Source organism: Elgaria multicarinata, chromosome 1 (assembly GCF_023053635.1).
Source record: "Elgaria multicarinata webbii isolate HBS135686 ecotype San Diego chromosome 1, rElgMul1.1.pri, whole genome shotgun sequence".
NCBI classification, from domain to species: Eukaryota; Metazoa; Chordata; class Lepidosauria; order Squamata; family Anguidae; genus Elgaria; species Elgaria multicarinata.
In genome coordinates this window covers 94329657-94353895 of record NC_086171.1, presented here as the reverse complement: position 1 = coordinate 94353895, position 24239 = coordinate 94329657, and the positions used below count along the sequence as shown (strand labels likewise).

At 40.8% G+C, this 24239-nt stretch overlaps 1 protein-coding gene across 2 annotated transcripts in view; it reads left to right on the top strand.

Moving 5' to 3' along the window:
* GJC1 (gap junction protein gamma 1) overlaps positions 1 to 16441 on the top strand; it is a 76059-nt gene extending 59618 nt beyond the window's left edge. The window contains exon 3 of one of the 2 annotated variants that reach the window (XM_063133009.1): positions 15113 to 16441. In XM_063133009.1, the coding sequence (XP_062989079.1) occupies positions 15132 to 16313 (1182 nt within the window). In that variant the 5' untranslated portion in view covers positions 15113 to 15131 and the 3' untranslated portion in view covers positions 16314 to 16441. The remainder of the gene's footprint in view (positions 1 to 15112) is intronic. The other variant, XM_063133017.1, reaches the window with a different exon arrangement.
* The last annotated feature ends 7798 nt before the right edge of the window (positions 16442 to 24239 follow it).

The window sequence follows — 24239 nt, the reverse complement described above, 5'->3', positions numbered from 1 at the left end:
GAACAATGGAATAAAAAGTGGATTAAAGACAACAGAGATTGCAGAAAGATGATGAAGTTTGAAGAGTTAATAGTAAATAAGGAAAAAGGTAAAGGAGGTAGTATAGTTTTAAAAGGGTTAATGAGCGAAATATATAAAATATTGTTAGAAAAGGAGTTAAGGGAAAGCTCAGGGAAAATGGTATGGGAGACAGATTTGAAGGTGCAAATAGAGCGACAGAGATGGGAGGGACTATGGAAACAAAGAGTGTTGAGAAGTATGTCAGTGAGAATAAAGGAGAATTATTTTAAAATTTTGTGGAGGTGGTACCTAATAAGATTGAATAAGAAAAATGATCAGCATTCAGCAAATTGTTGGAGAGGATGTGGGGAAAAAGGAACATATTTACATATGTGGTGGGAATGCAAATATGTACAAAGACTTTGGAAGATGGTGTTTTTAGAAATCGAAGAAATAGTGGGAATGAAAATAGAACAAACACCAAAGATTGCATTACTATCACTATTTGAAGATTTAAAATGTGGAAAAGAAACTAAAGAGCTGATATCGAGTTTGTTGACTGCAGCACAATTGATGGTAGCTAGGAACTGGAAGATTCAAGGGGAATATTTTATTGAAGAATGGTATAAAGAAGTATGGGATATAGCTATTAATGATAAACAGACTTGTAATATTAAGTGGAGAAAAGGCATAACTAAAATAAATGAGTTTGAAGGAATCTGGAAACAGTTCCTAATATTTGTGTTTACTAAGGGAAGTGGGAAACCGCCAGCAGAAGAAACGATAAGATTTTGGAATCAGGAATAGATCCTGAAGTGGGGGGTGCACTTTTATGTTAAGAACGATTATGTTGTAGTATGATAATTTATAGGTAATATCTATTCAACATATATGTACTCAACGTTTCTTCAATGTGTATGTAGCAGTTGTTTGATGTTTCTTTTCTTTTATTATTGCAATGCTGTATGTTTAATTAATGTAGAAAATAAAAATATTAACCAAAAAAAAAAGAGAGAAAAATATATTCTAGAGTAAGATTTGTGAACTGGAGAATAATACGTAAACCCAGGTTCCCCACCTTTAACTAAACGCCATCCGTGCATATAATCATTTTCCTTTACCATTTTATTTAAAATTGTAATATTATTTCTCTTTTTAAATCCAGTGGGGTTAGACTTGTCTACTCTATTGTCCATAACCATATTAAAATCTCCAGCTAAAATAACATACCCTTTTTTAAATTCCTCTATTTCCTCAAATAATTTTTTATAAAATTCTTTTTGTCTCATTTGGGGTGTACACATTAATAAAGGTATAAAAATTGCCTTCCACTTGTCCTTTTATCATAATATATCTACCTTCCTCATCCTTTTTTATTTTTTCCATATTAAAACCACTTCTCTTTGATATTATAGCTACCCCATTTTTTTTAAGTCCCCAAATACTTTTCATAATACACTGACCATTTCAAACGTATTTCATTCGTACCATCCTTAACTTGATGTGTTTCCTGCAAAAAGATAAAGTCAGATCCTTCTTTATTTAACAATTGTTCAATCCTTTTCCTTTTTACTACTGCCCCCAAACCTTTGACATTGAGTGTTGATATCCTTATTTTCTTATCCATATTCCTTTTGTTCATTTTCTTCTAGATCCCTTATACACACCCTTGATAACCACAAACACAAAAACTTTAACACATAACATAATACTACTTTTTATTTTTATCTACCCCTCCCCTTCCCCCCCATCCCCCCTATTTCTTTCCCCCCCTCTATTTCTCCGTAGGTCTAATACCCCGGTCATGGTAGTAACCTTAAGGGGGGGGGGAGATGAAGCCCACAGTCCCCTTACAGCAAGCCTTCTTCTTTTAAGTAATCATTGGTTCAAATTATTATCTCACTGGTAATGAAAGTTATTTTCTGCTTGGACCAGCTCTTTCTTCTCCTCCTTCTTCTTGTTGGGATGCCAGATCCTCATCCATCCCCAGGCTCCTCAGCAATTCCATCCCTTGCTCCAATGAGGTTACTCTCTGCTGTTTTCCATCATGCGTAAATCTCAAAAACACCGGGTAACCCCATGAGTAGGCAATGCCCTTTCGCTTGAGGATAGCTAAAATCGGCTTGACACTGCTCCTCCATGAGATGGTTTGTTGACAGAAATCATTGTAGATTTGTACTGTTGATTCTTGAAACTTCAACGTGGTGATTGGTCTTAATTTCTTCATAAGTTGCTCTCTCTTGTAATAACTGCCAAATTTGACCAGGATATCTTTTGGAGTTATTCTGGATCTGTTTCTTGCTACTCTGTGGATTCTGTCAATCTCCACCTCTGTTATCAGAAAATCTGGGGTCAGCTCTTTAAACCAACGCAGTATAATTCCCCTCAAATTTTCCCTTTGGCTCTCAGAAAAGTTCTTAATTCGAATATTGGCACGATGATTTTGGCCTTCCAAATAAATCAGTCTCTTTTCATGCTGCTCAAACGTTATGTTATGATCTGCTACCTGTTGTTCAAGTTGATCTACTTATTTTGAGAATTGATTCATTTCTGTTTTTATTTCTCCCACACTTTTCTCAATTTTATTCACTGCTGAGTTTACTTCCTGAACTTTCTGAAAAACATCAGGTTTTATTTTCTTCACTTCAGTCAACGTTGTTTCATTAGCAGTTATAAAAAACTGTTTCAGCTCTTCTATCACAGGATTTGGCTTCTTTCCAGCTTTAGCTGCCATTTTTTTGTCTAATTGTTTATCACAATCCTGATCGCTCCCGTCCTCGCTACTAAATGAAACCTTTGTTAAACGTGCAAATGAGTGATTAGAAGGATGAGCCCTTGATCTGGTCCAGGTAGTTTTTCTTATCTTATTAATATTTATTTTAAGTTTAGATTTCGGCATTTAGTTCGGTCACCTAATTACCAGGCGGAAGTCAGCCACTTTGATAAATCTTCACTTTCTGACCCTTCCTTCGCCTTAGCAATATAAGTGACTGCTTTTAATTGATGATAAGCAAAGTCAGATAACGTCTCTGCACTCCGACAAGCTAGATTTCTTGTCAGCTAACTGAGCCAAGTTAAGTTAAAAATGAAAGTAATCTATTTTCGTCCTTCTGGCTCACAGCGTCGCAGTTCAAAGCTTGCCTCTGGCAGACATTTTTTGACCAAACATTTAGAAAGAATATAGTTCATAAATCTTGCCTATCAGTTGAGATAATATCACGTTTAGGCTTCCCTTGCGGGGACAAGAAAGGCTTACCGCTCCATGGTCTGTCAGGCTCCGCCCTGCGTTATCAGCTATTCTTATGGGAAAAGATGTCTCTTTGCAACTACTTACCTGATGAGCAAAGGGATTTAGCCCAGATCTTCTACACAGAAGCCATGAGACTTTCCAGACAGGAAATCAATACAGCACGCCACGCCACTGATTGCGCATCAAAAGCTATGATAGCATCTGTTGCCCTTCAGAGGCATGCATGGCTTCGCTCTGCTGGCCTCTCTCAAGAGACACGCACACGAATTGAGGACCTCCTGTTTGATGGCAACGGCTTGTTTAATTCTACCACCGACAAAGCCATGGACAATATACAAAAGGCTAGAAACACTGCAAAAAAAATGGGTATTGGGCACCTCCCACCAACCCTCCTTCCGTCATAAATGCTGGTTTCGCAGCCAATCCACTTCGTTTCCCGATCCAATACACAAGAGCACAACCACCCCCTGAGATACTACACTCAAAACCAATATAAGAGACAAAAATTTCCAAACCACTTCAGACAAGTTAAGAACAAACTTTGACTCGCCAAAGTCATTCTCCTCACACCCATATTCGGAAACATTCTCGCCCCTCATTTACACACATGGACTCTCATCACTACAGACACCTGGGTGCTACACATCATTCAACATGGTTGCAAGATCACCTTCTCCTTTCCTCCCCCTCTCGGAATCATGAAAAACACCCAGCCTTCCCCTCCACTGACACAAGAAACAACATCGCTACTGGAGAAGGGAGCCATCCAACAAGTGCACCCCAATAACATCAACAAAGCGTTCTACTCTCGATATTTCACAGTTCCAAAGAGGGATGGCGGACTACACCCCATTCTGGACTTGAGAGACCTCAATTCCTACATCATAACAACAAGGTTTCGCATGACCACCCTCGCAGCCATCCTTCCCCTACTACAACAAAATTCCCGGTTCACAGCAGTGGACCTCAAGGACGCCTATTTCCACATATCCATCCACCAAGATCAACGCCACCTAGTCTGATTCATGATAGGTTAGTAAATCTTCCAATTCCAGGTATCATAGAATCATAGAAAAGCAGAGTTGGAAGGGGCCTACAAGGCCATGGAGTCCAAGCCCCTGCTCAATGCAGGAATCCACCCTAAAGAATCCCTGACAGATGCTTGTCCAGCTGCCTCTTGAAGGCCTCTAGTGTGGGAGAGGCCACAACCTCACCAGGCAACTGATTCCATTGTAATGCTTTAACAGTCAGGAAGTTTTTCCTGATGTCCAGCTAGAATCTGGCTTCCTGTAACTTGAGCCCATTATTCCGTGTCCTGCACTCTTGGAGGATCGAGAAGAGATCCTGGCCCTCCTCTGCGTGACAACCTTTTAAGTATTTGAAGAGTGCTATCATGTCTCCCCTCAATCTTCTCTTCTCCAGGCTAAACATGCCCTGTTCTTTCAGTCTCTCTTCATAGGGCTTTGTTTCCAGACCCCTGATCATCCTGGTTGCCCTCTTCTGAACACGCTCCAGCTTGTCTGCATCCTTCTTGAATTGTGGAGCCCAGAACTGGACGCAATACTCTAGATGAGGCCTAACCAGGGCCGAATAGAGAGGAACCAGTACCTCACGTGATTTGGAAGCTATACTTCTATTAATGCATCCCCAAATAGCATTTGCCTTTCTTGCAACCACATCACACTGTTGGCTCATATCCAGCTTGCGATCTACAATTCCAAGATCCTTCTCGTTTGTAGTCTTGCTGAGCCAAGTATCCCCCCTCTTGTAACTGTGCATTTGGTTTCTATTTCCTAAATGTAGAACATAACATTGATCCCTATTAAATTTCATTCTGTTGTTTTCAGCCCAGCACTCCAGCCTATCAAGATCACTTTGAAGTTTGTTTCTGTCTTCCAGGGTATTAGCTATCCCACCCAATTTGGTGTCATCTGCAAATTTGATCAGCGTTCCCTGCACCTCCTCGTCCAAATCATTAATAAAAATGTTGAAGAGCACTGGGCCCAGGACTGAGCCCTGCGGTACCCCACTTGTTGCCTCTCCCCAGTTTGAGAAGGTTCCATTGATAAGTACTCTTTGAGTCCGATTCTGTAGCCAGCTGTGAATCCACCTAATAGTTGTTCCATCTAGCCCACTTTTAGCTAGTTTGTTAATCAGAATATCATGGGGCACTTTGTCAAAAGCTTTGCTGTAGTCAAGATATATGACATCCACAGCATTCCCACAGTCCACAAGGGAGGTTACCCGATCAAAAAATGAGATCAAATTAGTCTTACAGGACTTGTTCCTGACAAATCCATATTGGCTTCTAGTGATCACCGCATTGATTTCTTTATAATCTGCTCCAGAATTTTCCCAGGGATGGATGTCAGACTGACCAGTCTGTAGTTCCCAGGTTCCTCCTTTTTGCCCTTTTTGAAGATAGGGACAACGTTAGCCCACCTCCAGTCGTCCGGCACCTCACCCGTCTTCCATGATTTTGCAAAGATAATTGACAAAGGTTCTGAGAGTTCTTCCGCTAGCTCCTTCATTACTCTAGGATGCAGTTCATCGGGCCCTGAAGATTTGAACTCATTAAAGGAAATTAGGTGTTCTTTGACCATTTGTTTATCAATCTCAAATTGCAATCCTGCCCCCTCAACTTCTGCTTCACTTTTTCTAGCGGGGTCATAGACCCGCTTTTGGGAGAAGACTGAGGCAAAGTAGGAATTGAGCACTTCAGCCTTTTCTTTGTCATCTATTATCAATTTGCCATCCTCATTAAGCAGTTGAACCACCATTTCTTTCCTCTGTCTTTTACTACTCACATATCTGAAGAAAGCCTTTTTATTTCTTTTAGCATCCCTCGCTAAACTCAGCTCATTCTCAGCTTTAGCCTTCCTGACGCCATTTCGGCACTTCTGAGCCACCTGTCTGTACTCTTCTTTTGTAGCCTGGCCTTCCTTCCACTTCCTATATGTATCCTTTTTTGTTTTCAGGTCATCTCTAAGCTTTTTGTGGAGCCACATTGGTTTCCTCTGTTGTTTTCTATCTTTTCTCCTTGTTGGAATTGTTTGTAACTGTGCCTTTAAAATTTCCTTTTTTAAATACTCCCACCCATCCTGCACTCCTTTTCTCATTAGGCTCACTTGCCACGGGACCTTACTTATCATAGTTCTGAGTTTATTAAAATCAGCTTTCCTAAAATCCAGAGTACGTGTATGCCTACACTCAACTTTTGCCTCCTTCATAATCAAGAATTCAAGTATGACGGGGTCACTTTCCCCCAGAGTTCCCGTAACTGCCACTTTATCCACTAAGTCATCCCTATTGGTCAATATCAAGTCAAGGATTGCCGATCCTCTAGTTCCTTCCTCCACTTTCTGTAGGGGAAAGTTATCACCCACACATGTCAGGAATTTTTTGGAAGGGCCACTTTTGGCAGTATTTGTCTCCCAACAGATATCAGGGTAATTGAAGTCCCCCATCACTACTACATCAGACTTCCTTGAAACACTGGCAATTTGTTTCTCAAAAGTTTCGTCCACGTCTTCTCCTTGATTGGGTGATCGGTAGTAGACTCCGATTATCATATTCTTTTTATTCCTTGCCCCATTTATTTTAATCCAGACGCTCTCGATGGGGCTCCCAGTCTGATCCGCCTGTATTTCTGTACAGGGATAGGTATTTTTAACATATAGCGCAACTCCACCTCCCTTTCTATTTCTTCTGTTCTTTTTGAACAAGTTATATCCTTCAATTGCTATATTCCAGTCATGGGAGTCAACCCACCAAGTTTCAGTTATACCTATCAAGTCGTATTTGCCTTCATGTAACAAGAGTTCAAGTTCATTCTGTTTGTTTCCCATGCTCTGGGCATTAGTATATAGACATTGAAGACCATGTGTTTTATAGTCTGGCTTTGTTCCTACATAGTTGCGGACACTATTTTGGGGCACTATTGGAGCTGTTCTCTGTACTGTGGTGCATTGGCCTTCATCCATTGTTGCCTTGTGGTTTACGTCTCCCGCCCCTGTAAGATTTAGTTTAAAGCCCTCCTGATCAAGTTCTTCATGCTGTGGCCGAACACATTCTTTCCAGCCCTTGTGAGGTGCAACCCATACCTTGCCAGCAGTCCATGTTCCAAGTTGCATAGCCCGTGGTCCCAGAATCCAAAACTCTCACGTCGGCACCATCTTCGTAGCCAGTCGTTCATCCAGAGTATTTTTCTTTCCCTTTCTAATCCTCTTCCAAGAACCGGGAGGATGGATGAGAAAACTACCTGGGCCCCAAACTTCTTCAGTTTCCTTCCCAGAGCTTCAAAGTCTGAAATGATTTCTTCGTAGCTCTGCTTGGCAACATCATTTGTTCCCACATGGATGAGAAGAAAGGGGTATGTGTTCGTGGGTTTTATGAGCTTCGGTAACCCTTCAGTCACATCTCTAATCTGTGCTCCAGGGAGACAGCACACCTGGCGAGTCCATGGGTCTTCTTCTCAACATACTTGGGTTTCAATCCCACGCAGCAGGGAGTCTCTCACAACGACTACTCTTCTCTTCTTCTTGGTTGACCTACCTTCTGCCTCTTGTTCATTGTTGCACGGTGTCTCCTGTACTTCTTCCTCTGCAAACTGTCCTTCAGTCTCATCTTCCAGAAGCTGAAAGCGGATGCTTAACTCTAATGGTTCCACCGGTGCAGAATGCCTTCTAGTTCTTCTGCTCCTAACTGTCACTCTTTTCCAGAGAGTTTCCTCTTCATTGGCTTTCCTCCCCTCAGCATACTCCACTTCTGCTTCAACTGGCTGTTGCTCTTCAATCTCATGTGCTTCTTGTTGCTGTTCCACCGTTCGGTCTAAGAACTCCTCGTCTTCTCTTATTCTTTGGAGGGTGGACACTCGCCACTCAAGTCCTCTCACTTTTTCTTCCAAAAGTGCCACCAGCTTGCACTTGTTGCAGGTATATGCCATGTTGAACTCAGGAAGAAACATGAACATTGCATACCTTTTGCAGGTCACCACCTCTAGGGACTCCTTTCCATCCATATTGTCTATTTCTGCTTTGTTTTTTCCTTTCTGATTATAGTGGAATTGCCTTTGCTTTGTCCTGTCCTCTCTGAAGGTACACAACTATATGAGTACCCCCCTTCAGGTTAGCAACAGCTCCCAGAATCTTCATCAAGTGCATGGCACCAGTGTGTGCTTTCCTCAGAACCCTAGGCATCGAAATTTACCCATACCTAGACAACTGGCTGCTGGTAGCCAAGTCCCACACAGAAGCAGTAAAAAAATACCAGAACCACAGTCAATCTCCTCAGATCCCTTGGGCTCTGCATCAATGAGCAAAAAGCCACTTTTCATCCTACCCAATGCATCAAATTCCTAGGAGCAATTTTGGACTCCACAGTAAGCAAAGCCTTCCTGCCTCCCGACAGAGCGTCTATACTATCCCTTCTTGCTCAATCTCTATGCCAACACAGGACTGTGTCAGCATTCAAAATTCAAAGACTACTAGGCCTTATGGCAGCGACTGTCTATGTAGTCCCCTATGCGTGCCTCCACATGAGGCCCCTTCAGCTATGGCTTCTCCAGAATTTCGACAATACTACTGATGCCCATTGTTGCAGTCTTTCTATACCGCCTCATATCCGCCAATCCATCCGCTGGTGGACAGCCATAGACAACATCACAAGGGGCATGGACTTTGCACCACCAATCCCCTCGAGAACGGTAAACACAGATGCCTCACAGCTCGAGTGGGGTGCCCACTGCAGACATTTCGACCCAAGGACTCTGAAGTCCCATAGACAGACAGAAGCACATCAATGTGCTAGAACTACTAGCTGTCAAAAACACACTCATATCTTTCCAGCACATTGTATCCAGCCACAACGTTCTCATACTCACAGACAATATGTCCGTAGTATGGTACATAAACAAACAAGGCGGAATATGCTCCACGGACCTCATCGAGTTGACATTGGAAAATTTTCAATGGGCCATTGCACGAGACATCTCCCTCTCTGCACTACACATCGCACGACAAGACTGCTTTGGCCGACAACCTCAGCCGCCATTTTGTCAATGACCACGACTGGCAGCTATCCCAGAAGATCCGATCCATGATCTTCCGCTGTTGGGGCCAGCCCATCATAGACCTCTTTGCCTCTGCAAAGACCCTCAACATAGACCCTCAACACTGTCTGCGCTCACTTCTGCACGAGAGCAGGCCTCAGACGCTTCTCCATGGGAGATGCATTCCAATTCCATTTGTCAGGTCCCCTACTCTACCTGTTCCCACCTATACCTCTCCTGCAAAGTGTTATAGTAAAACTACAAACAGACAACTCCAACGCTATCCTCATTGCACCCTGGTGGCCCAGACAACCTTGGTTCATGCCTCTACTCAGACTATCCCTAGAGGAATACATCAGGCTGCCCAGACAACAGAATCTGATCACCAGGGACTCAGGTCACATTCTCCACCCAGATGTTCACACATTACAGCTAACGGCTTGGAGAATCTGACGCCGCATCTAGGAACCGATCTTCCACAGGTCATACTTAATGTCCTAGACTCTGCCAGAAAGCCGGCCACACAAAGATCTTACTCCCGTAAATGGAAACTTTTCGCCGAGTTCACTCTCACTAAAGCATCCAATCTGGCATCAGCTCCCATTCCGGTCATCCTGCAATTTCTTTACTCCTTATTCAAGAAAGGCCTTAAATTCTCTTCCCTTTGTGTCTACCTAGCAGCCATTTCCGCCTCCCACTCCACCATTCGTGGTTTTACCGTCTTCATGCACCCTCTAGTCAAACGATTCATGAAAGGCATGAAAAATATGCTCCCACCGGTGCGCTCAATGGTACCTCAGTGGAGCCTCTCAGTAGTACTAAAGGCACTCTCATCAAAGCCGTTTGAGCCTCTTGCAACAGCTAACCTACGGCTTCTCACCCTCAAAGTAGCTTTCCTTATTGCCATAACATCAGACCAGAGAGCGTCAGAGTTAGGCGCTTTAAGGATAGACACCCCCCCCTTACCTGATCTTCCACCACGACAAGGTAGTCCTACGGCCGGACCCTGCGTTCCTTCCAAAGGTAGTCTCCTCCTTCCATCTTAATCAGGACATCACTCTCCCAGCCTTCTTTCCGTCACCTTCTTCCACGTTAGAAAGCACCCTCCACTCTCTAGATGTCAGAGGGGCCCTCTCCTTTTACCTGTCAAGGACAGCACCAATTCGTAAATCACAACGTCTTTTTGTGTGCTACGGAGGACAACAAAAAGGGCAACAAGTCTCTACCCTAAGACTTTCTTCCTGGATAACCCAGGCTATCAAACTGGCCTACAAAGTCGCTAACATCCCTCTTGAGGGACATATCCGAGCTCATTCAACCACTTCAGCAGCTTTTGAACGAGGGGTCTCTATCCCTGACCTCTGCAAAGCAGCTACATGGTCCACTCCACTGACATTTATCCATCACTACCGCTTGGATCTCAGGGCCCGGAAGGACTGTGCCTTTGGACGTGTCGTCCTCTCCTCCATCCTGTGACATCCCTGCTTGACACCACCCTCCTCCGGTAAGTCTGCTTGTTATTCGCCCATATGTGTGATGCACAGAGACCACGAAGAAGAAAGACAGGTTGCTTACCTGTAACTGTAGTTCTTCGAGTGGTCATCTGTGTATTCACACAACCCACCCACCCTCCCCACTATGTGTCAACCTGGCACTTAGTGTATATATTTCTCCTCAGTGGGACTCTTGCGGTCTCGGAACTGGGGAGTTTGTGCGGGAACCCCTGGGCATGCTCAGTGGACAGTGGGGGGAGGTTCCCGCCTAAACTTTTCTCAGCTTGTGAAGTCTCCGGAACTAGCTCTGCGCAGGCACAAAGCCCATATGTGTAAATGCACAGATGACCACTCGAAGAACTACAGTTACAGGTAAGCAACCTGTCTTTCTTCATCCAAGATTCTGCCTACTCCACTACATTGGCTCTTCCCACACTTAGAGGGCAATCCTATGCATGGTTAGAAAAAAGAAGTCCCCATGCTGGCTGGAGAATGCTGGCAGCTATAGATTTTTTTCCTATTTAAACATGAATAGGATTGCACCTGCAATTATCTCTCCTATCCATAACATTTATTCTATTTGTTGTTTACTGTCCAAAAACTTTCAGATGGGGAGTGGTATATAAATATTGTAAATAATAAATAAATAAATAAAAGCTAAATGCAGAAGCAGTAGTATATATATAGTTCTGGATGCTCAGAAAAACAAGGAGAGGCAGATACACTTGGCCAATATCCAAGGTGGATTAAAAAATTGATGATAAAAAGTTGTATTTTAAAAATGTAAATCAGATTTTGTTTTAATTAAATGAGATGCTTTTTAAAAAAAAAATCACTTCCATTGTGCCCCTTAAAAATCGTCTGGTTTAAACATCTGTTTAAATTGTATCTGAATGTACTAGAAACAGACATTTTAAAGTCCACACTCACTGCGGAGATTTGAACTCATTCAAGGAAATTAGGTGTTTTATTTATTTTTATTTATTTAAGTATTTTTATGCCGCCATTCAGCCAAAAAAGGCTCTCATGGCGGCTTACAAAAGTATTTCTTGACAGTCCCTGCCCACAGGCTTACAATCTAAAAGACATGACACAAAAGGAAAGGGGATTGGGAGGGAGGAGGAGGAGGGGGGTTCAAAGGTGTTCTTTGACCATTTGTTTAGCAATCTCAAACTGCAATCCTGCCCCCTCAACTTTTGCTTCACTTTTTCCAGGGGGGTCATAGACCCGCTTTTGGGAGAAGACTGAGGCAAAGTAGGAATTGAGCACTTCAGTCTTTTCTTTGTCATCTTGATAATAGATAACAAAGGAAAGGCTGATGTGCTCAAATCCAACATGGATTTGTCAGGAACAAGTCCTGTCAGACTAATTTGATCTCATTTTTTGATCGGGTAACCTCCCTTTTGGACTGTGGGAATGCTGTGCGCATCATAGATCTTGACTTCAGCAAAGCTTTTGACAAAGTGCTCCATGATATTCTGATTAACAAACTAGCTAAAAGTGGGCTAGATGAATCCAACTATTAGGTGGAATCACAGCTGGCTACAGAATCGGACTCAAAGAGTGCTTATCAACGGTACCTTCTCAAACTGGGGGGAGGTAACGAGTGGGGTACCGCAGGGCTCAGTCCTGGGCCCAGTGCTCTTCATCATTTTTATTAATGATTTGGATGAGGAGGTACAGGGATCGTTTATCAAATTTGCAGATGACACAAAATTGGGTGGGATAGCTAATACCCTGGAAGACAGAAACAAACTTCAAAGTAATCTTGATAGTCTGGAGTGCTGGGCTGAAAACAACAGAATGAAATTTAATAGGGATCAATGCTATGTTCTACATTTAGGAAATAGAAACCAAATGCACAGTTACAAGAGGGGGGATACTTAGCTCAGCAAAACTACAAATGAGAAGGATCTTGGAATTGTTGTAGATCACAAGCTGAATATGAGCCAACAGTGTGATATGGCTGCAAAAAAAGCAAATGCTATTTTGGGCTGCATTAATAGAAGTATAGCTTCCAAATCGCGTGAGATACTGGTTCCTCTCTATTCGGCCCTGGTTAGGCCTCATCTAGAGTATTGCATCCAGTTCTGGACACCACACTTCAAGAAGGATGCAGACAAGCTGGAGCATGTTCAGAGGAGGGCAACCAGGATGATCAGGGGTCTGGAAACAAAGCCCTATGAAGAGAGACTGAAAGAACTGGGCATGTTTAACCTGGAGAACAGGAGATTGAGGGGAGACATGATAGCACTCCTCAAATACTTAAAAGGTTGTCACACAGGAGGGCCAGGATCTCTTCTCGATCCTTCCAGAGTGCAGGACACAGAATAATGGGCTCAAGTTACAGGAAGCCAGTTTCCGTCTGGACATCAGGAAAAAACGTCCTGGCTGTTAGAGCAGTACAACAATGGAACCCATGACCTTGGGAGGTTGTGGGCTCTCCCACACTAGAGGAATTCAAGAGGCAGCTGGACAACTATCTGTCAGGTATACTTTAGGCTGGATTCCTGCATTGAGCAGAGGGTTGGACTTGATGGCCTTATAGACCCCTTCCAACTCTACTATTCTATGATTCTATGTGTCCTGGGCCAGAACAGTTGTCAATACTGTTATAAACCATTATAAAGCAGTAGTGTAGCTCCTGTCTAGGTTTCATATCCAGATTAGTAAACTGGGATTATGTGATAGTTTCCTGGTTCAGCTGTAAAGGAAAACTGTGGTTTAAACTAATTATGGTACAAGTGATGAAGAGGGGATGGGAGTGGGAAGCAGATGACCCCAATGCTTATACTTGGCTTAATTAACCTATGTCTGAATCAGCCCTTACCATCCATATCATGGAGGAATACTGTTTTTCTCAGTAGCTATCAGTTGTTCTGGAATGTTCTGGAAACTTAGGCCACAGCTAGACCTAAGGTTTATCCTGGGATCATCCAGGTTTCGCCTCTGCCTGAGCACTGGATCCCCTGTGTGTCACCTAGATGAACAGGTTTGACCCCTGGATGATCCTGGGATAAACCTTAAGTCTAGTCTTCAAGTAAGTGATCTTTAGGGTCTTTCTACATGTATAGAGAGAGCCCACCAATTTTACCATTGCTTCCCTAAACAAATATAAATTCTGTAAGTGCAAAGATTATGTAGGTTACTTGAAAAGAGATTTTAGATTATGGTTGTTAATAGAAATAAGAGTTTAACATTGTTATAATAATGTGTGTGTGTGTTTTCAGGTAAAACATGAATTAGAAAATTTGATACATGATTTAAATCAGCCGTCTTCTTGATGATTTCAAACATGACTTAAACTCTACTCCGTGATGTTCATAACTTGCTTGTTAGTGCCCAAGAGTATCTTGCTGGCCACTGTTGGAAACAAAAAACTGGACTAGATGGAACTTTGATCTAATTGAACAAAGTAGATATACAATACTTTCTACTGAAATGCAGAATCTGTTTAGATAATGTTCTCTTTATGTAGTCTTCTAAGAGGGGAAGAAAAATACCAAAGCTAATTGCATATATTATCAGTCTATAGGACAAACTAGGTGAGACAATGGAGATCCATGGTCCATACATAGCTTTGGCTATGTATCGGTATATAAATGTAATAAATAAATAAGAAATAAAAAATAGCCATGGCAGGACTAATCCTGATTAGAGGTTAACACTTCTTCTTGCACTATTTTCCTGATGAAAATCCCCACTCCCTTTTAGCTATTTGCATGTATATCTGGGCAGATAAAAGCTTCAGCAGGAGGTGGGGTAGGATTTTCATCAGGAAAATAGCACATGCATTGCAGTTTTGATATGGATCACCCTATAGCTGCTTATAGATGAAACATCTATCCATAGATCTCATGAACCTCCATCCATTGTCATTTACTTTCATCTTGTGTTAATAAATCTGATCAAACACACAAATCTACATTTTTCTTTATTTGTATATATGTTAAGAATACAAGATGAAACATACATTAAGCACAATAGCATTTTGTTTAAAAATGCTAATTGGCAATATCAGACATGTCCTTTATAGTGGAGCAGAAAACAGTTACTTTTTCAAACACATTTGTCCCAGAGAATTGCTGAGAGTAGAGGCATGTAGGTGTAAAATGTTGGTAGATAAAAGTTATGTGGAACAAGAGAATTATTTTTACATATATTTTCATTGTTTATTCAGGGTACAACAAGATAAACCTGTTTCTTTGAAGTGTTCATATTTTTAACAAATGTTTTAACATTTCCTTAATCTTCCATTGTTGAAATCAATATATTAAAAATCATACTCTTCCCCCCACCCGGTTTTTTTTTCATTCCTAGATAACAGTTTTTGACCACGATGAGTTGGAGTTTCTTGACACGTCTATTAGAGGAAATCCACAACCACTCCACGTTTGTTGGGAAGATCTGGCTGACAGTGCTGATCGTATTCCGCATTGTCCTCACTGCTGTGGGAGGGGAATCCATCTATTATGATGAGCAAAGCAAATTTGTATGCAACACGGAACAGCCAGGTTGTGAGAATGTTTGCTATGATGCTTTTGCCCCCCTCTCTCATGTGCGGTTTTGGGTTTTTCAGATCATCCTAGTCTCCACTCCCTCAGTGATGTACCTGGGTTATGCCATTCACAAAATTGCTCGGATGGTGGAACATGGTGAAACAGAGAGGAAGTTCCGGAGTAAGCCTTTCCCAATGCGCTGGAAACAACATCGGGGCTTAGAAGAGGCAGAGGATGACCAAGAGGAAGATCCAATGATGTACCCAGAGATTGAGCTAGAGAGTGACCGGGAAAACAAGGAGTATCCACCCCTAACCAAAGTGAAGCATGATGGTAGGAGGCGAATTCGAGAGGATGGGCTTATGAAGATTTATATACTACAGCTTCTAAGCAGGACTGTGTTTGAAATTGGTTTCCTTGTTGGCCAATATTTCCTCTATGGGTTTGAAGTTAGCCCCAAATTTCTTTGTAGCAGGAAGCCATGTCCACATACAATAGACTGCTTCATTTCAAGGCCCACTGAAAAAACCATATTCCTGCTCATCATGTATGGTGTGAGTAGTTTATGTTTACTTCTGAATATCTGGGAAATGCTTCACTTGGGATTTGGTACCATCCGGGACACACTGAACAATAAGCAGAAAGAGCTGGAGGATTCAGGGACCTATAATTACCCTTTTACTTGGAATACACCATCCGCCCCTCCAGGCTACAACATTGCAGTGAAGCCTGACCAAATACAGTACACAGAACTAGCTAATGCTAAAATAGCCTACAAGCAGAACAAGGCCAACATTGCACAAGAACAGCAATATGGTAGCAATGAAGAGAACATTCCAACTGAGTTGGAGAACCTCCAGCGAGAAATCAAAGTTGCTCAGGAACGCTTAGATCTTGCCATCCAGGCTTACAATAATCAGAACAACCCTACCTGTTCTAAGGAGAAGAAGCCCAAAGGCAGCTCAAACAAAAGCAGTGGCAGTAGCAAATCAGGGGATGGAAAAACCTCTGTGTGGATTTGATGCTGCCCACCTGGGAATTACTGTCTTGCTACTTTCCCCTTGCAGTTTATGCTGACTAGAAAATGTATTGAATAAAAACTTCCTTTAAATAAATACTTACCTTTGTTTAAGTTCAGGGATATTTAGGGCTGCCAAGTAACACTCTCCAAAATGGTGGGAAGTAGAAGTGATTACGTTCACATCCTGATGTTTCCAAAATATGTATTCTTGTTTCTTCCAGGTGAGGAAAAGACCCAGGTTTATTTTTTTTAGAATCATTCATGTTGAACTGTTTATGTTGTATATACAGCATTGTGTTACATTGTATTATGTACAGTTTTTTGTATTTATACAGTCGATATCTCAGTTATACTTTTTATATTAAAAGGAACAAATTTTGGTGTTTTTATAAGGTTTCCCTCCCCCTCTGCTTACTTTCATCAGCCAGCAGATCAAATACATGTTTTTCATGCAGTTTGAATTAGGGAGCACATAATTCTAGTTTAGTCTCATGAATAAAGGTAAAAACATGCTTCCCTATTGCCCCCCACCCCAGTCCTTTCCTTGACAGGGTTCAAGAGATTTTCCACTTTGGGATACAGACAAATTTCTTCATAGGTATTATAGTGGAGTTTCTAGAATCAATATTGGAGCAGTAACAACATAATCAATTGGAGGGAATGTTAGAATGCCTTCTGGTACATCTGCTCATATTCCCTGTATGGAGCTGCTGATATTTCAGGTATTACAAACAGTCTCTGCCTCTGAAGATAATTTTTTAGGAGTTCCACAGCGGAGAGAATGTTATGATGATTATTTTGATTTATCCTCACAAAAAGTCCAGGATAGCCTTTAAAGCAAAAATTGATTGCTTAAGTAGGCAATGTGGTAATTTAAGAAACTCTAATGGGTATCACCACAAAGTGGCTGCAATGGGAGGCAAATGATAACTAACATGGGTAAAAGGCTTGAGTACAAGCTAGAAGTGGAGCTAAGTCCCCAACACACTAAACATTTATTTTGAACCCAAACTTTTCAGTGTGTGTGTGTTTAAAGTGGGAGGAACAGCTGATGCTTAGAAAAATGTCCAGGGCACGTTGGTTTCCATGGGCACGACATTGCCTACCCTTGGCTTAGGTTGTGTCCCTAACAGCTTTCCTTTCCTAAATTTCCACAAGATGGGCACTGGTGGACAAAAATATTTGCATTTGATGAAGTGGCAATTGCCACTTTTAAGGAGATGATTAGCAGTGTGATGCACAGTACAATTCAGCACTTTCCAAGATCAAACTTGCTCATTGGTCTAGTATAGGGGTGCAGATCGCTTTTGGGCCCAAGGACTGAATTCAAATTTTGGAACAGACTTGGGGGCCACATTTCAGAGATTTGCATGGCCTAAATTGAAATAGACATGCCTACAGTTAATGGGGGCAGAGTCTATTAACTTATTGACATGTACCCTAGTCTCTTCTCTTTCACAAGCTTTGGAATATCTGGTTGAATAGATGATACTGTAACTAGCAATTGTCGGGAATGAAGGTGGTTTTTGGCAAGAGTCAGATTTGAGAATAACTCATCAGCAGTAAGTTGTTACAAAGACAGATGCTAGTCTCATTGCATCTCTCCTGACTTTTGGAATATCTTCAGTAGTCACACAGATTATAAAATTAAAAAATACGCATGTTGTGGTATTTTGCCTTCATATGGACATAAGAAGAACCAACTGCATCAGACTATGGGTCCATCTAGTCTAGCACTCTGTTCACACAGTGTCCAACTAGCTGTTGGCCAGGACACAAGTGCAACAGCCCCCTCCCACCCATGTTCCCCAGCAACTAGTGTATACAGGCTTACTGTCTCTGATACTGAGGTAGCACATGGAAATCAGGACTAGTAGCCATTGATAGCCTTCTCTTCCAAGAATTTATCTAAGCCACTTTTAAAGCCATCCAAATTGGTGAACATCACTACATCTTGTGGTAGAGAATTCCATAGTTTATGTGCTGTGTGAAGAAGTACTTTCTTTTATCTGTCCTTAATCTACTACCCAGCAGCTGCTAGTATTATGGAAGAGGGAACAAATGTCTCCCCATCCACATTCTCGACACCATGCATAATTTTGTAAACCTCTAGCATGTCTCCCCAGGGGGCATGTCCACAGTGGAGAAAGCTCCATTCTGAATTGCCAAAAAACCCTCTGTAAGCAAGCATAAAGTATGTAAGCGTTGCTTATTTTTCTAAAAACTGACAGGAGTTTGTTAGCTGATTCCACCAAGGGGAAAACCAGACTATTGCAGCTTGTAAAGCATGAAACCACTGAACGGCAAAAGAGAATTAAACAAACTAGTGAGCATTGAGAGCACTTTTGGATTGCTGATAACATCTTGAACCTTGTGGAAGAATGCAAATTGGCCCCACTAAGAAGAAACTTAGTGTCATTACTGATTTTTTCAAACTATTAGAACATTGTGTCAGGGTGGCTCTAAAAGGGGATACGGCTGTGAGTGAATCAAACATGGCGTCTGATACAGCATCTTCTTTACAAACACAAAGCCTCCCAGCAGGGAGATTCAGCTTTAAGAGCAGAATTTCAAAATTAGTCACATTCCCTCAAGCATATACTGCAGGAAATGTGGAAGGAACTCCTGCATCCTTTAGAAAAAGAAATAAAAATGGAAACAAAGATTAGTAGGGTTGCAAAGACTGCCTCAAATGCTGGCCTTTTGACAACCTTGGAAATTGAGCTTCCAGACAGAATAGGTAACATGGGGATGCTGCTGAAAAAGAAGATTGCCCCCCAGAAGAAAGCTGGGAAACAGTCCAGAAGGATGGATTCTTGAATTGTTTATGTTATTCGTTAGGTTTTTGTTTGATCTATTATTGCTGAAAAATTGGCCCCATGATATCTCAAGCCACGGAAGGGCAGGAACAAACATATCCTGTACCACAAGCTGTGGGACACCCCCCCCCCAGCCACCAAATTAGTCTTGACAGGGTGGGGAAAGGTGGGAGGGCTGGGTGGGGGTTACTTTGTTTTTCGGACAATTTAAGGTACGCATTATTTTATGCTGTTCACTTCATTTATATGTTTATTGCTATAAGAATCAAGCTACCTATGCTCTATGTTACAATGCCAAGGAACTTTGGGCTTAACAACCAATCATGTTATGAATATGACTGACTTACAGTTAATTACTCATAACATTCGGAGGTTGGGGATATGGTTAAAAGGTGGAGGGTTTCTGATCACCTTCGGACCCGGAAGCCCTCCATCATCATAAATCATAAAATAGTAGAGTTGGAAGGAACCTATAAAGCTACTGAGTCCAACCCCTGGCTCAATGCAGGAACCCACCTTAAATCATCATCATTTATTATACGGTCACAGAACCAATAAGAAACTGGCAGACATTAAGACTGTAAAAACAATCATTAATACATTATACAGAAGGCTGAGAAATTATTAAAACATACACATGTTTAAAATATCTTAACATAGTTAAAAAACGGGGGCGGAGCCTGACGGACCATGAATCGGTAGGTCTTCTTTAGGCTCCTGAATAGGAAGCCAATAAACTCTATTATCTCAATCAAACGGGCAAGATTTTATAATGAACTTGTTTATGAATCTCTCTGCCATCGGCTGGTAAAAGAATAGTGCTGTTTAAGGCAGTATAGATTTTGTTCTATGAGGTTTAACAGCACTGGCGCAGCAACTGTTTGCCGGAGCCATCGGCTTATCAGTGTTGTTAGATCAATGTTCTTTTCACCCAAGGACGAAATCCAAACAGCCCTTAAGCACGACTCCACCATTCCAGCGACAGAGGGTTCAAAAGCACTTTATTGATTAGTAATCAAGGCCTGGTCTCTTCAAAGGGAGCAATCAGACAAAAGACATAGGGAATACAGTACAGTATTTGAGTCTGCAAGGGGCAGGGCCCTGTTGCAGCATTAACCAATCAGAACATAACACTGGGGCATAGCTAATTATTATTATTATTTATTTATTTATTTATTTATTTATATAGCACCATCAATGTACATGGTGCTGTACAGATTACACAGTAAATAGCAAGACCCTGCCGCATAGGCTTACAATTATGCTAAACAATTCTCTCTGTTCTGTAAACAATACCTTTGGCCTTACAGTAAGTTACAGAAAGTTAACTTTGACACAGGAATATTGGAGCCAGAGCTCTTGTTGGAATATTGGAGCCAGATGCAAGGATGCACACAAGGAGATATTTTCGCATACATGACATTATGACATTTTGCCTGCAATATGGCTACTTTACAGTTTCCTGTTAAAAATGGAGAGACTTCTGCTAACAGTGTGGCTAATTAGCGAGCAATAAAACTGACAGTCGGAGTGCAGAGGGAGAGAGAAGATTGAGCAAGGTTGTGAATCTGTTTGTCTTAACATCAGACAAAGAAAGAACTTTAAAAATCAGCTGATTGTTGCCCGGCAATGTAAATTACGATTTGAATGTCTAACCCTAAGAGGCAAAAAGAAAAAAAAGAATTTAAACCTACTTGGCAAAGATCTCGGCCCCATCCTTCTAATCACTCTTCCGCTAGACTTACAAAACTATCTTTAACAGATTTTGAAGCAGAAACAGACTCAGGCGACGACATTAAAATGGCGTCAAAATCTAGCAAAAAGCCAGCAGACATGGATGAGATCAAAGAATTTATTCTTAGCAACAACAACACACTGTTTGAAAGAATGGACAAAATTAGTGAAAAGGTTGACAAAAGAATCGATGAGCTTACTACTAAGATAGCTCAAAATGATAAGGATATCAAATTACTTTCTGTAAACCGCCCAGAGAGCCCTGGCTATGGGAGCGGTATATAAGTTTAATAAATAAATAAATAAATAAATACTTAAATCAGAAGTAAACTTACTGGGGAAGCAAATGGGTCAGCTTGAAGAGAAGCATAATGTAGAGTTTGATATGCATGAAAAAAGGCTGATTCAGCTAGAGGACCAGACTAGACGTTCTTCGATTCGAATTAAGAATTTTGTAGAGCAATCAGAAGATTTGAGAACAACATTATTGCATTGGTTTAAAGAGATGATACCAGATCTGTCAATCAATAATGAAGATGTGGATAGAGTGCATAGAGTGGGTGCAAACAGATCCAGAACCTCACCAAGAGATATCCTGATGAAATTTGGCAATTACTTTAAAAAGGAGCAGCTTATGATGAAGTTAAGACCTATAATATTGATGAAGTTTCAAGATTCTTCAGTCCAAATTTACAATGATCTTTGTCAACAAACTGTTAACTGGAGACACAGTGTTAAACCAATTACAGAAAAGCTCAAGAGAAGAGGAGTGAAGTATTCATGGGGGTACCTGGTTTTTTTGAGATTTATGCATGCTGGCAAGCTACGCAGAGTAACCTCCTTGGAGCAGGGTGAAGAGCTTTTAAAAAATCTGGGTCTGGATGTGGATGCCATGTCAATTCAAGCGGAAGGAGGAGATGAAGGAGCTGGAGCAAGTGGGAAGTGACATTTATACTACTGAGGTGATAAAATAGAAGTAAATTTAAAATAGAAGGCTTGCTATTTCAGGACTGTGGGCTCGTCTCCCCCCAAGGGTAAATAAAATGGCTGGAGTAATAGACTCACGGGGATTTAGTGGGGGGGAAAGAGGTAGGGGAGAGTGGGGGGATGGGAAGGGGACAGGGGGATGGAGAGGGGTAGCTATAAAAAAAAGATTGGTGGGATATTATTGGTTGGGAGGAGGGTTTTGAAAGGGGTTTTGATGTGTGTGAATTTGAGTTTGAGAGCACAAGGGATCTGAAAAAATATCAACAAAGTGAACATGGATAAGAATATAAGGATAACAACACTTAATGTCAAAGGTCTGGGGGCAGTCTTGAAAAGGAAGAGAATTGAACAACTGTTAAATAGAGAAGGATCTGACTTTTTTTGCAGGAAACTCATCAAGTTAAGGATGGTGTAAATGAAATTCATTTGAAATGGTCAGTCTATTATGAAAAGTCATTAGGGACTTCAAAAAAATGGAGTGGCCATTTTGATTTCTAAAAGAAGTGGACTTAATTTGGAGAATATAAAAAAAGATGGGAAAGGTAGATATCTCTTGATTAAAGGTCAAATTGAAGGTAAAGCATATACGCTGGTTAATGTTTATGCCCCAAATGAGAGACATAGAGAATTTTATAAAGAATTATTTAAAGAAATAGAAGAATTCAAAGAAGGATATGTTATTTTAGCTGGAGATTTCAATATGGTAATGGATAATAGATTGGACAGGTCGAACCCCGCTAGTGCTGAAAAGAGGAACAATATTACTATTTTAAATAAATTGATAAAAGAAAAAGACTGTGTTGATGGGTGGTGATTACTTAGAGGGGTGGAGCCTGGATTTACATATTATTCTCCAGTTCATAAATCTTATTCTAGGATAGATCATGTTTTTGTCTCTAAGGAGTTTGCAACTAAGGTTTGTAGAATGGAATTGGGGTAATTAAGGTAACAGATCATGCACTGGTAAGTTTAGATTTCACAGTTAGAAAGGACTATAGAGGAGTGTATAGGTGGAAGCTGAATACAAAGATTTTTAAATATAATAAAGTGGTGGAGAAAATGCAAAAGGAATTGTCAGAAACTTGGGAAATTAACGAAAAGGGAGGAACGGCAATGACAGTTGTTTGGGATACTGTGAAGGCGGTAACAAGGGTGATTTGTATCAGGGAAACGTGTAATTTAAAGAGGCAACAGGTTGCAATGCAGGAAAAGTTAGAGGAAGAGATCAAGAATTTGGAGAAAGAATATTGGCAATCTAAAAATAAACATAAATAGAATTACAAGCAAAGAAAAAAGAGAGAATAAAAACTTAGAGGAAGTTCAGAAAAATTTAATTTATATGAAAAGAGAGTATTTTGAAAATAGTAATAAAAACTCTAAGATGCTTGCTAGACTCACACAAAAGGAAAAGGCGAAGAATTGGATAGGTATAGTGAAAGATAAACAAGGGAATTATTGTCATACAATGAAGAGTAAAATAAAAAAAATTAAGGAATTTTATCAAGAGCTATATAAGGAAAAAGACACTCAGAAGAAGAAGATGGAAGTTTATATGGAAAAGTATATAAAGAAGGGATTGGAAATAGAGCATAAAGAGCTAATGGAAAGGAGTATATCTCAAAGAGAAATTGAAGAAGCTATAAAGAACTTGAAAGTGGGTAAATCGCCCAGGGTAGACGGTCAAGGACCAGAATATTATAAAAAAATTTAAATGTTTTTGGTACCAAAATTATTGAAGCTATATAATGCTATAATAGAAGGAGAGAGGATCCCAGAATCATGGGAACATTCGTTAATAATTTTAATTCCAAAGCCAGAAAAGGATCTGACTGTCCCTGATTCATATAGACCTATTTCATTAATAAACCAAGATGCAAAAAATTTTTCAACTATTTCAGCAAAATGATTAAATAAATTTATAGCTAATTATATAGGGGAAGATCAATGTGGATTTGTAGTAGGCAGACAAATGCATAATTTAGTGGGAAGGGTTTTAAATGTAATACAGGAGGTAAAAAAGAAAGACTAAAGGGGGAATATTAGCGTTGGATATTTTTAAGGCCTTCGATTGTGTGAGCTGGCAAGCATTAAAGATGGTTTTAAATAGAATGGGATTTGGAAATAAATTTAAAGCTATAATAGAACAATTATAATCTCAAAATACAGCCTTAGTGGTAATAAACGATGGATTTACTGATAAAATATGACTGGCCAGAGGAACAAGACAAGGATGCCCACTCTCGCCTGTCCTGTTTGTACTGGTTATGGAACTATTGGCAAATGTAATAAGAGATGATGGGGAGATAGAAGGGATAGGTAGTATTAAAAAAATAAAATTGAACATGTTTGCGGATGATACTTTATTAACTATTAAAAACCCAGTTGGA